Genomic DNA, 14,287 nt, shown 5'->3' on the forward strand with positions numbered 1-14,287 from the left:
TATAAATGTTTAAGTTACTGAATTAATACAGCTTCTGCAAAACCAAGTGTCTCACTTTATTAATGTTTTAATCACTAAATTAATACAGCTTTTCTACCCAAGTGTCTTCCACTTTTATAAATGTTTTAATCACTGAATTAATACAGCTTTCTACCAAGTGTCTCACTTTATTAATGTTTTAATCACTTGAATTAATACAGCTTTCTACCAAGTGTCTCACTTTTATAAATGTTTTAACTCCACTGAATCTTCAACACAGCTTTTTCCCCAAGTGTCTCATTTTATAAATGTTTTAATCAGTCACTGAATTAACAGCTTTCTAACAAGTGTCTCACTTTATTAATGTTTTAATCACTGAATTAACACAGCTTTCCACCAAGTATCTCACTTTATTAATGTTTTAATCACTGAATTAACACAGCTTTCTTAACAAGTGTCTTAAATTTCCTTGCTAAATGTTTTAATCACTGTAGCTTTATGCCACTTAACCAAGTGTGTCTCACTTTATAAATGTTTTAATCACTGAATTAATACAGCTTTCTAACAAGTGTCTCACTTTATTATGTTGTTTTAATCAGTGAGTTTATACAGCTTTCCACCAAGTGTCTCACTTTATAAATGTTTTAATCACTGAATTAATACATGACCATGTGTTCATGTAAAAGCATTGTGTCAGCTTGTGTGTCTACTTTAGTAAATATAGCACTGGAATGTTTTGGTCAACAAGTGTGCTCACTTTATATCTCTTTAATCACTGAATTAATACAACTTTCCACCAAGTATGTCTCACTTTTATTATACTGTTTTAATCACTGAATTGCTACAGCTTTCTACCAAGTGTCTCACTTTTGTAAAATATTTTAAATCACTGAATTAATACAGCACTTCCAATCGGTGTCTCCACCCTTCATTAATGTTCTAATCACTGAATTAACACAGCTTTCTACCAAGTGTAATCACTTTATAAATGTTTTAATCACTCTGAATTAATACAGCTTTCTAACAAGTGTCTCACTTTACTAATGTTTTAATCACTGAATTAACACAGCTTTCTACCAAGTGTCTCACTTTATTAATATTTTAATCACTGAATTAACAGCTTTCTATCAAGTGTCTCACTTTATTTAATGTTTTAATCACTGAATTAATACAGCTTTCCACCAAGTGTCTCACTTTATTAATGTTTTAATCACTGAATTAATACAGCTTTCTAACTAAGTGTTGTCACTTTATAAAATATTTTAATCACTGAATTAACACAGCTTTCTACCAAGTGTCTCACTTTATTAATATTTTAATCACTGAATTAACACAGCATTCTACCAAGTGTCTCACTTTATTAATGTTTTAATCACTGAATTAATACAGCTTTCTACCAAGTGTCTCACTTTATTAATATTTTAATCACTGAATTAACACAGCTTTCTACCAAGTGTCTCACTTTATTAATATTTTAATCACTGAATTAACACAGCTGTCTTCCAAGTGTCTCACTTTATTAATATTTTTGCGTGTGTTTATTAAGTCATATAAAAAGAGTGAAAGTTGGATTAGTTGTTTTGTTTTATTAGTTGTCTTCACATTGATCCAATGATTTATTTTTATCATTCTATTGTTGCCTTTCATACGATCTGTGTTGTGACATTATCTGTATTCAACATTCTAGTGTTTTGATCTCGAATCCTACCTCCAAATGAATTGTGAGAAAGGAGCTTGGAGATGTCCAGTTTGCAAGTAAGAAAATTAATAGACTGAACGACATGGTTGTTTATAAGATTATTTTCAGTGATTTAAAAAGTTGTTGTTTGTACATATGAAGTAAAACTACAGTTACTTGTATTACTGAAGTAAAACTACAGTTACTTGTATTACTCATTCAGTGAAAGGTGTCTTCAGATTGTGATTATAGAATTAAAATTGAAGCTAATGTTTCACCCTTTGAACCATGTATATATTTCTCTCTCTTGTTTTGGTGAGCTGGGAAGGCTATTGATAGGAACTTACAAAAAGTTTTAAATAAATGCCCCACTTATAATTTTGTTATAACAACCCAGAAATTCTGAAGAAACACCTGCATATTGAAAATCTTGACGTGCCATTTTTTCTTTATTATATATTTCAGATTTTAACTAAGAATTTAAATTAAATAAATCTATTACATTTATAATTATACTGTGATGCTGCTTGTAGTGTACAGTAGAGTCTGGCTTCACATTCTAGTAAAAATCAGTATGTCCATGTATATTTTGTATGTAAAGTAATTTCAACAGCTGATTGGCCTTTGTGTTGAACGTGGTGTAAGTTTGTGTCAGTTAGTAATTATCAGTTAATTAACCATATTATTTAATGAAACACAAAGAGTGAACTCAGTATCACTATTAACTTGTGTATATATATGTTTTAACCCTTTTGCGATTGGCTCAGTACAATATACACGAGTTCATCTAGATATTTGCACATATTAAGTATTTGCACTACAACTTTTGATACAGCATGTGTACATTTACAAAATTTGGTAGATTTTTAGAAAAGATTACAAGTTTTTCATACACAAAAAATCAGATTTTTTAATGAAATATTTTTACAAATGATTTTTTGTAAAAATATCAAATCTGTTTCCTTGCTAGTCTGAGTGCAAAGTGATTTCATGTTATGATTAAAATGTTCTTCTCTCAAAATCTACAATATTATTTGTGTAATCTCTAAAACCTCTGAAATATATTTCAAATGTTTGTTTTCAGTAACTCTTTATATCTTATGTTATTTTTTCTCTATGTGAGGTCTGTCACTTTTACCAACCTTGTAGCCATTATAAAAAAAGATTAGGAAATAAATATAAAATATGCATTCTTCGTTATTATAACACGAAAATACAAATGTTTAGTCTAAGTCAAGCTCAAGTCTCATAATATATATTTGTGTTATTATACTGACCTTTCAGCCATACCTAGCCCACATTAGATAGCTTACATTGACACAGTGTGCATGCACTCAGGTCATCTATCCAATAATATAAAACTGACCTTTAGTCTTGTGTTTTAGTGGACTAGGATTTTGTAATATATAGTCACATTTCAATTATTATGTATTATATATGTGTGTAGATTATTACTATATAGAAATAAATTATTAAACTTATTTTTTTATAAAATATAGAAAAATAAATCAAGAAGTAAAGCAAACAATTATCTCTTCTCACTATGACCTTTGAACTAGATTTGCTGGACATAGGTTACCATAGAATTACAATATAATATCATAAATAACTACACTGATACCATAGAATTACAATATAATATCATAAATAACTACACTGATACCACAGAATTACAATATAATATCATACATAACTACACTGATACCATAGAATTACAATATAATATCATAAATAACTACACTGATACCATAGAATTACAATATAATATCATAAATAACTACACTGATACCACAGAATTACAATATAATATCATACATAACTACACTGATACCATAGAATTACAATATAATATCATAAATAACTACACTGATACCATAGAATTACAATATAATATCATAAATAACTACACTGATACCACAGAATTACAATATAATATCATAAATAACTACACTGATACCATAGAATTACAATATAATATCATAAATAACTACACTGATACCACAGAATTACAATATAATATCATACATAACTACACTGATACCATAGAATTACAATATAATATCATAAATAACTACACTGATACCACAGAATTACAATATAATATCATAAATAACTACACTGATACCATAGAATTACAATATAATATCATAAATAACTACACTGATACCACAGAATTACAATATAATATCATACATAACTACACTGATACCATAGAATTACAATATAATATCATAAATAACTACACTGATACCATAGAATTACAATATAATATCATAAATAACTACACTGATACCACAGAATTACAATATAATATCATACATAACTACACTGATATCATAGAATTACAATATAATATCATAAATAACTACACTGATACCACAGAATTACAATATAATATCATAAATAACTACACTGATACCATAGAATTACAATATAATATCATAAATAACTACACTGATACCATAGAATTACAATATAATATCATAAATAACTACACTGATACCGTAGAATTACAACATAATATCATAAATAACAACACTGATACCATAGAATTGCAATATAATATCATGAATGACTACACTGATACCATAGAATTACAATATAATATCATAAATAACAACACTGATACCACAGAATTACAATATAATATCATAAATGACTACACTGATACCACAGAATTACAATATAATATCATAAATAACTACACTGATACCATAGAATTACAATATAATATCATAAATGACTACACTGGTACCATAGAATTGCAATATAATATCATAAATTAATACACTGATACCATAGAATTACAATATAATATCATAAATGACTACACTGATACCACAGAATTACAATATATCATAAATGACTACACTGATACCATAGAATTGCAATATAATATCATAAATTAATACACTGATACCATAGAATTACAATATAATATCATAAATGACTACACTGATACCACAGAATTACAATATGATATCATAAATAACTACACTGATACCGTAGAATTACAATATAATATCATAAATATCTACACTGATACCATAGAATTGCAATATAATATCATAAATATCTACACTGATACCATAGAATTACAATATAATCTAATAAGCTTAGTAACTAAGATGTATCTATGTTTATAAAAATATGAAACTTTCAGTAGACCTAAGACACAACCTACCTTCTTGAAACCTTGGTTTGAAAGAACATTGTAGGCTTTTCTCAGATTAAAATAGCTGAGAAAACCACTAAACATTCTCGGCTCTTGATTGATTATTCACATGTCACATACTGAAGTAGGTGTACGTAAGGGACCATTTTAAAAATGGAAAGAGGTGAATGGGGCTGCTGTGTATGATTCAGTACATAAACCATATCTCAGTGAAATAAAATGATATGAGGTTCTTATTTTATATTCTAGCTTGTCACTATTACTAATTTGAGTTTCTAATATGTATGAAACTATAGACTTAGTATTTTAACATCAGAAACAACAAATTTTAAACAATGCTACATTCAGTATATCATGTTACTCATTAAAATCTATATTTAAATGTGTTCTTTCAATATTTACTTTTACTTTAAGAAATTAAATTATATATAACATTATAGTTTGAATTATAATATACATTGGGATTCCAAGCTTATCTGAGGTAACATTTGGACTGAAAATATTATCTGAAAATTACTGGAAGATTATTGTTCCCTCATGTACTTTGTATTTGAGCTCAAAAACGTTTTAAAAAAAGTGTGATATATATTTTATGTATGGTAAAAAAATAAATAATAAATACAATACATTTAGAAATGAAACTAACTACTACAACTATAATTTATGTCATTAGAAATAAAATTGTTTTCTATTTTTAACAAGTTTATAAAAAAACATTACAGTAAAACAGCTTACCTGGAAGGCCTAGAAGTAGACCAGTATGTTTGGGCCATCTTGACCAATCTCAGTAATTCCGAGGTGGAGGAAGTGACAGTGAGTGCTAACGCTTGCTGGAAGCCTGTTTCTCTCAAACTAGAGCATGAACAAGGTAGAATTTTATAAAGTAAAAATTCACAAAGTCTGATGGAGAAACACAGTTGGAGGTTAATTCTTTGTAAAATCTGATATCATATTTTGTAACTCATAATTGTAAATTATAAATAAAAGGAAACTGATTTGTTGAGGAATTTACTGAAAGATATTTTTCTTAATAACTTTAACCAGTTTATGTTTTAGGAATGATAAATATTTTAGGTGTGTGAATATATTTTTTAACTTACCATTTCTAATATTATTATTTGTTAATAATCAAATTCAATGTATGTAAGTAGTCTACTATAAAATATTTGTAATATGTAAGGAAGGAAACCAACACCTGGAGTCTTCTTTTGTCTTGAACATATTCTCTGATATAAAACAAGAAAGATTAGTTCTCCAAGTTTAATAGTTTTATTAATCTTTTTGTATTTCTTTTTATTACACTGTGTAGTTTATCCTATGAAATAAATTTAAAGGTTAATAAGTGTTTATTGTGCTACATTTGTGTTTAAAGTTATTTAACTTTAGCTCTCAATGCTGCAGAGTTTATTGTTTTACCTTCAGTAGTAACTCAAATTTTATTTTTTTTGATGGACAGACCTGTGTGGGGCCCACAAGAAGTTCAAAGCTATGTCTCCCGGAAGTATGACAATGCCGACAACAAGCTCTTGGGAAATGGGACAAGCTTTATCACCATATGCTGCTATGCCCCCACCAGATATGCAGTGTAAGCTTTTGCTTTTGAAAATATTACTGAAAGACCATGCTTTTAAAAAACACTTAATTTCTTGTGACAGACTTTTCATTACTTAGGTTAAGTTGTTTGTCAAGATATAGGATATAATTCTCATAAGAGAGTCACCACACTAAACTGAAGATTCTTTTTTAATGACTTCAAACATTAATTTTTCCCCCAGCTAATATTTCAGTAGTAACATACTTTGTAAAATGTCACTAATTACTTGTGTTGTTCTTGGGTCTGTAAGTAATTAGAAACAGTGAGAATTTGGTGTAGTAAAACTGTGAACTTAAGTCTTAAAAAGTCATATAAATTTAGTATTTTTCTTTGTAGTTAATTCATTATTCTTGTTTTCTATAAAGACAGATGTTTACACAAAAAAATATACTTTTGTATTTATATGCTTGTGTTAATATTTGTTGTTTTGTACGTTTTATAAAAATTTGGGTGATTTACGTGATAAAATTACATTTTAAATTATCTCCCATTTAATGTTATATATTTGTACAATGAACCTCTAATATATCAACCTAAGTGTTACTCATTCTAAACTATATAAATTCCCCTATAGAGCTCATCCAACTAATTTCTTTATTTAACAATGATCTGTTTGAACTAATGAGAGAAGACTTGTGTAAAACCACAGCCATCAGCTTATTGTGTGGGGTTTATCTCTTAATATATGTTTCAAATGATTTAATTACTTTTAACCTTTTAGATTGTGATAGGATAAGTTTTATCTTTTAGACAGTTTGTGATAGATGGATTGTGATAAAGTTAATTTTAACTTTTTCATTACACTATGTAACACAAATTTTGTTCCTGGATAGTATGTGTTATTTCTTAATTGCTTATGTTGTAAAAGTACAGAAAATGGCCATTATTCCCTTAACTTTGCTTTTGTGACCTGGATAACGAAATTTAGAGATTTATCTACTTTCTGTGTAAAAAATGTGCAAATTTGCACATTTTCATTTACATAAGGTCTGAATAAAACAACATATGAATCAAGATTTACATGTATTTATACTAAAGTTATACTAAAATGTTTAGAAGTGAGTAGTTTTTGAGATTTGCAACTGTAACGTAAATCACTTTCACATATCAGCCCCCAAATACAGTCTCTCATCATGTTTTCATAATACGCTACTTGGTACCAACGTTCAAATTCCAGTATATCTTGATGGAAGTGCTCGCCTTACTCTTTTGAGTATGTTCCCATGTTCTCCTTGAATTTATCAAGATGAGCATCAAGGATATAGACTTTCAGGGACAACCTGCAGCCCATTTTGTCGTAGTTCTTCACCAGAGCCTCAACCAGTTCCACACAATTTTCGACTTTGTGATTGCCCAAGAAGCCCCAAACCACTGCAACAAAGCTGCTCCAAGCTTTTTTTTTCCTTCCTACTGATCTTCTTTGTTTGTGGTCCAATGAAGACACCCGCTTTGGCCTTTGCCTCAGACAGCTTAGGGAAGAAGTCTTGAAGGCTGCAGACTCCTTATCAAGAACTGTGACAAACTGTTTTATAAGACCCAGTTTTATGTGCAATGATGGGAACAACACCTTCTGGTGGTCCACTAGTGGCTCACACTTGACATTGTGCCTCCCCACAGAGGTCTCAGTCCATTGTGATAAATTGGCAACATACACAGCAGAATGCGTATGGAGTATGCTTGCAGCTTCTTGATGTCATCTTTGATAAAATCAGATAGGTCTATGTGTTTACTTAGGCAGCTAGAACTAAACTGTAGTGGTGAGCCCTGTATATATATACCGTGTTTCTCCGAAAATAAGACAGGGCTTATATTAATTTTCACTCCAAAATATGACACTAGGGCTTATTTTCGGGGAATGTCTTATTTTGATATATTAAAAAAATGAAGTTACAAAGTAAAACTATTAAACTAACCAGTTAAAATAAACTATTATTAAACTATTAAACTAACTGATTAATACTTAAACAAACTAATTAACTAACTATTAAACTAATTAATGAATTAATTTTTTTTTATTTCTTTCCTCTTCCTGCCACTCTTAACTAGGGCTTATTTTAAGGGTAGGGCTTATATTAAAACTATCCCCAAAAATCACACTAGGTCTTATTTTATGGGTAGGTCTTATTATCGGAGAAACACGGTATTACTATGGAAAGCTCTAGAAAATTCTAAAAGGTTCTTGAAAATTCTCGTAAGTTCTACAACATTCTTTAAAATTCTTGTAAGTTCGAGAAAATTCTCAATCAGCTACTCAGCACTGAATCTACCTGAAATGTTCTGGAAAATGGGTAAATATGAAAATTTCATTACCCAGGTCACAAAAGCAAAGTTTGAAGAGAAAAATAGGTCTTTTTCCATTTACTTTAGGCATAAGCAATTGGGAAATAACACTTTCTGCCCAGGAACAAGAAAAAGTAAAAATTTTGTTACATAGTGTTATTTGAAATATCGTGTTTCTTGGTGTTTCAAACATGAGCAGCAAATGAAGCCATAACAGTTCTTTTCTTTGGTGTATTCATATTTTCTTCATAAGGTCTACAGAACAAATAATTTACTTTTTCCTTCATATTCAGCTATTGCTAATGGCCCAACTCTTCCAAATGGCATGAGTTATAGAGGAATGAATGGAAGTTATGACTTTTCTTCTGACTTTGGAAGCCCACTTGCTCATCTTAACGACAGTGTCGCCTCATTAGACCCTCTTGCTGCAATGGAAAAATCCTTAAACCAGCATGAACAGGTAGCTGTTTTCCACTTCATGTTTGTCTCTATTTACTTACTGTTTATAACAACTAATTTTCAAAATGGCCCTAAATATATTATCTAAACTTGTATTTCTTGTGGTAATTGACTTGTAAAATTCTGAACCTTCTTGCCTTATGAAGTTTAAATATCCTGTATTACATCAGAGTTTCCAAATGGATGTGGTATTCCCCCCCCAGGGTGAACAAATAATCTCTCGGAGGAGTTGCGAGCAATTGGGGTAGAGTCAATAATGGGTGTAGTAATGTAGAATTGAATGTTTTAATTTTCTTTTTATCCACAAAAATAATAAGTAATTACAACAACACATATAGATGGGTATCTGTGTATTATATCTCATGACTTCATTTACTCTTCCACTTACTTAAAAAAAAAAACAGATAGGGTGCAAGAAACCTTATTTATTAAAGGAGATATGGATGACAAAAATTTGAGAATACTGCATTATACAATTAACAGTTCTGTATATAAAAGACCTTCACTACAGAAATGTCATGGACTCAAACTGGAACATTTATCACATTCAAATGAAAATTAATTAAATCAGAAACAAAAAACACCCACCCACCCTCAACTTCCACATGGAATATACTCCACAGTTTCTGTATGTAATACACTCCTCAGTTTCTGTATGGAAGGTACTCCACAAATTGTTATAGTTATAGTATTTTAAAATTTCTGGTATTTTGAAACCTATAAAATCAGCTTACATTCAATCTCAATATCTGAATTATAAATGTGCAGTTGATTTCCTTAGTATGGAATAATAAAGTCTCAATAGATACTTCTATATGAGACCATATTATAAGTATCTTTTTGTTTTTCCACAATACATTTCTTGCTCAGTAGGTTAACTTTTAATGATGATGTTTTACTTTGTAAGAATCCACTTCTTTTTTCTTTCTTAAACTAATTTGGTTTTCTGTTCCATTTATAGCAAATGTGCCCTCATAACATATGTGATCAGAATAGCCAACAGATGCCCCATCTGGCAAACTCTTCTGCTCCTGGGACCAGCCAAACTCAACCATCTTCCAGCCATCAACAGTATGCCCCACCTACCCCATCTTCTACACAAAGCATGATGCAACATGGGCCTCATCGCCACACACACCTCATACTCCTCACACTCCAGGTAATGGAGGACCTCCAAGTATTCCTCCGTCTTCATCTGTTGGACCTAATGGGCGGTGTTGAACCTAATGGTATTAATAGTAATAGCAACAGTTCCAATCCAGCTAATAGCCAACCTCCATCAGTGACTACTGATAACCCACTTTCTCATGCTGCTGATTTAAGTGACCTCAACTTTGACCCTGCTGCTGTCATTGATGGTGAAGGTCAAGGCCAGGAAGGGCTAAATGTAAGTTGAAGACATTAATGTTTGTAAAAAGGAAATTTCTAATCCATACAGTACTTTACAACAGAATGTAACTTCAACAAAAAAAGTGTGCAATAGAGTTTTAAAAAGAAGAAACTTAGTTTTACTACATAAATCTTCAAGTGTTGGAATTCCTGAAGGTGAATCATTGGCCATGTTATTACTACAATTACAATAAAACTCATTGTTTGCCTCATGGATAGTGTTACAAAATGATTGCACGTATACTACAGTCCATTGTTAAGTGTGGATTTATTGGATTTAATCTACTGATGCTTTGAGTTTTATCTTCTGACATTTTCTATTGAGTTATCTGCAGCAAATAATGAGATTCCAAGAGTCATTTAGTGACCTTTCAACAACGTTGAACTGTATTTCAGAATGACTAATATGGGTGTTAACACTTTTTTTGATAAGCAGAAAACTGAACTGCTTCTCTCCTTGTCAATAAAAGTGTTAACACCCACACCAGCTGTTCTGATATACATTTTTATTTCAAGTGGACTTCTTGTCATCAAGAAGGTTAAACTGTATATACAAGAAGTATTTACAATAAACAGTGAAAAGTGAGCACAAACTGTTGTATTTTATAGCAAAAGGAAAAAAGTTGAAAGTCTCGTGCCAGTCGAATTGAAACTTCCTTGTGCCATTTCAAAGGAATATTGTAAAACATAAGTTCTCTAAGCTCTATAAAGATTAGAAACATTGCTTATACCCTGAAAAAAACTGATATAATTGGTATACCTAAATGAAACAGTTATTTAAAATCTGTCCAACTAGTATTACTTTACTTGTTTGTTTTGGATACTTATTATTATTATATTTTATTTTATAAATAATAAATGATTTCTACTTTATTTTCACATCTTAATTTTCATATCATATTATTTGTTCATTTTTATATATTCATAGAACAAACATGGCATCTATATACTTCCAGTATAGACGTACCTCTGAGAAGTTTTACAAACCTCAGTCACAAACTGATTATGGTGTTTAATTTCTTCATCTTAACATTTACGATTTTTAATACTCTGTGTCTACTTTTTATCTTATAAAATACTTTAGAAACTATTCCATGTTTGTCCATCTCTATGTGTGGCCAGGTGGGTTAAGGCGTGCGACTCATAATCTGAAGGTTGCACCAAACATGTTCACCTTTTCAGCTATGGGGCATTATAATGTGACGGTCAATCCCACTATTCATTGGTAAAAGAGTAACCCAACAGTGAGTGGTAATGATTAGCTGCCTTCCCTCTAGTCTTACACTGCTAAATTAGGGATGGCTAGCGCAGATAGTCCTTGAGTAGCTTTGCACCAAATTCAAAAACAAAACAGTCCCATTCATATGTGGCATCATCTATTACATAGATAGTAGATATAAAAGTTGCTTCTTTAGAAATTTTTTAATTGTTATACCAAAAATGTATTAGTACATATACACGTAATATATCATAACCAGTACTTTGAGCGGCTGGTTTTCTCACTTAGTAATGTGTTAGGGTGGTTTTCAGCATGTGAATTGTTTGGAATTTTGGTCAATTTTTAGTATTAAGTGGTACCATACTTAAAGTATCTGTTTTCATTCCAGTTGTTACCAGAAAGTGTAGTGGATCCCATGGAACTGCTATCCTATCTAGACCCTCCTGAGTTAAGCAGTGGTGGGAACTCCACTTCAGGAATCACAACTACCAACTGTACCATAACATCCACCTCAAACAGCACAAGCGATGACATCTTGTCGTTTTTTGATTCATAAATGTTATTTTCACAGATATTTTGAGACGTTGCAGTGTTTTATTAAAGGAGAGCATAGAAAACTTGTGGAATATTCATATTTATCAGAACTTTTCCCATCTCCAAGGAACAGAATCCCAGTTTCGGGTTTTGAAAGTGATACTTGTGAGTGGTATCCACAATGAACTCTTCTAAGTGTGAATAACAAACATTAAAATCGAGACTGAGTTCCTATGCCTACTGTCCACTGTTAAAATGTTGCAGGCTTGCTGGCCAGAGCTTGTGTCATTATATGACAACAGTATTCATTACCTCAAAAGAATTTCTTACTTCAGGTAGGAACAAACAATGATGAAGTGGTTAGTGATTGTTGTGTATGAATTTATCACTTCGAAGACAAACCACACCCAAGTGTTATGCAAAGTTCCAGGGAAGAAAAAGAGCTTTCAGTGCCACGAGACATGCATGTTTGGTAACTGTAAACATAACTGTTAATAGCTATTAGACAGCTGGCATTATGTATTATACTGTCAAAGTGTTGTGTATTGTGGTGTCTGTTTCTTATTGTCTATTTATTCATTCAAGATACTTTGTTAATGTTTGAAAGTTAACCACCAAGAAACTTGATGCAAGCAGATGTATGCATACAACAATAATCATATCACTTTCAAATTCAGATATGTCTTTTGACTAGAAATCCACCATACTGCCACTTACTTATTCAAGGCCAAAGAAACTAGGAAAGAAACTTCAAGTTACCCACTTACTTACAAGGTTATTCTATGTAACCATGATCATTTAACCATAAATCTGGCTGGCACTGGAAGATGATGTACCAAATGATTCTACAGTGTTGTTTTTTATTTAACTTACATCTATAATGCTGTCCAATCAGAATGAAGTATACTAAAGTTCACTAATTTTGTGGTTATCAGGAATTTATAGGCTGGGTTTAAGAACAAATTATGGAAGTTTTTCTGTCTTACCATACAATGTACATAATGTAGTAAAATTTGTATAGATTCACTTGTTCATAATATCTCTATCATCTTTGTTCTACAAAATATAATGTACTCTACTTCACTCTACTAAACTTTGAATCACTACATAAAAACAAAAGTTCCTGTGTTGTTTTCAACAGTCCAATTTATACAGATTTATTTCATGTTTTTAACTTGTCATTTTGTTTGATTCACGAGATAAACGTTTCGGGTTAAGCTAAAATTGATTTAAAACTTGTTACAAAGTCTGTATAATATTATCTTGTATATATATTTTTTTCCACTCTTTCACATGTTCCTTTTTTGTTTGATTTATTTGAAAAAAAATTTCGTTCAAAATAAAATTGAGGTTAGAAACTTTTTTTCATTATACCTCACTGATAGAGGAATGTCATGACATCTGGTTTACTAGTGTAGATATGAATATTTATACAATAAAGATTTTATGTTACAAACATACAGAAATCATCTGTATTATTTTGTCAATTAAATTCTTCCTTTCAGTTTCTTTTTGATTAAAAATAAAATTTGCTGTAAAACATGAAAGTTGATTAATGAAAAATAGTACATCATAATCTAAGTCACCTAGGTTTCAACTAATGATTTTCAAATGCCAAAACACTTTGAGTACTGGATAATCCATACTGGAAATGAACTGTTCATGTTGTTTCTTGTTTACTTAGCAAACAAAGGGCTAAATGACAATCACCCTAAGTATTACCCATCATATTTTGAGTTCTCAACTCCAAAGACGAATTTCAAGTTTAAACAGAATGCAAGTATAACCAGTTTTCATTTGGAACCTTTAAACTAACATCTCACTGCAAGACATTTAATATTCTGAAAGTCTTCACATAGAGTGAACCATCCTTCTAAAAGTTTACTTAATTATGTAATAACAGCCACATTTCATGTTCCATTGAACAATTTATGATGGAATCTAAATTAACTTTTATTACTTTTATGTTTTAAAGGAATG

The 14,287-nt window shown here is 30.4% G+C and overlaps 1 protein-coding gene across 1 annotated transcript; it reads left to right on the plus strand.

Moving 5' to 3' along the window:
- Window positions 1-1,670: 1,670 nt before the first annotated feature.
- LOC143257725 (zinc finger MIZ domain-containing protein 1-like) lies at window positions 1,671-13,745 on the plus strand. The gene is made up of 6 exons (XM_076516757.1): window positions 1,671-1,734; window positions 5,555-5,700; window positions 6,289-6,417; window positions 9,000-9,166; window positions 10,127-10,552; window positions 12,162-13,745. The coding sequence occupies exons 1-6, from the start codon at window positions 1,694-1,696 to the stop codon at window positions 12,327-12,329; spliced, it is 1,077 nt and encodes a 358-aa protein (XP_076372872.1). The 5' UTR covers window positions 1,671-1,693; the 3' UTR covers window positions 12,330-13,745.
- The last annotated feature ends 542 nt before the right edge of the window (window positions 13,746-14,287 follow it).

This window comes from Tachypleus tridentatus, chromosome 7, assembly GCF_004210375.1.
Source record: "Tachypleus tridentatus isolate NWPU-2018 chromosome 7, ASM421037v1, whole genome shotgun sequence".
Lineage (NCBI taxonomy): Eukaryota > Metazoa > Arthropoda > Merostomata > Xiphosura > Limulidae > Tachypleus > Tachypleus tridentatus.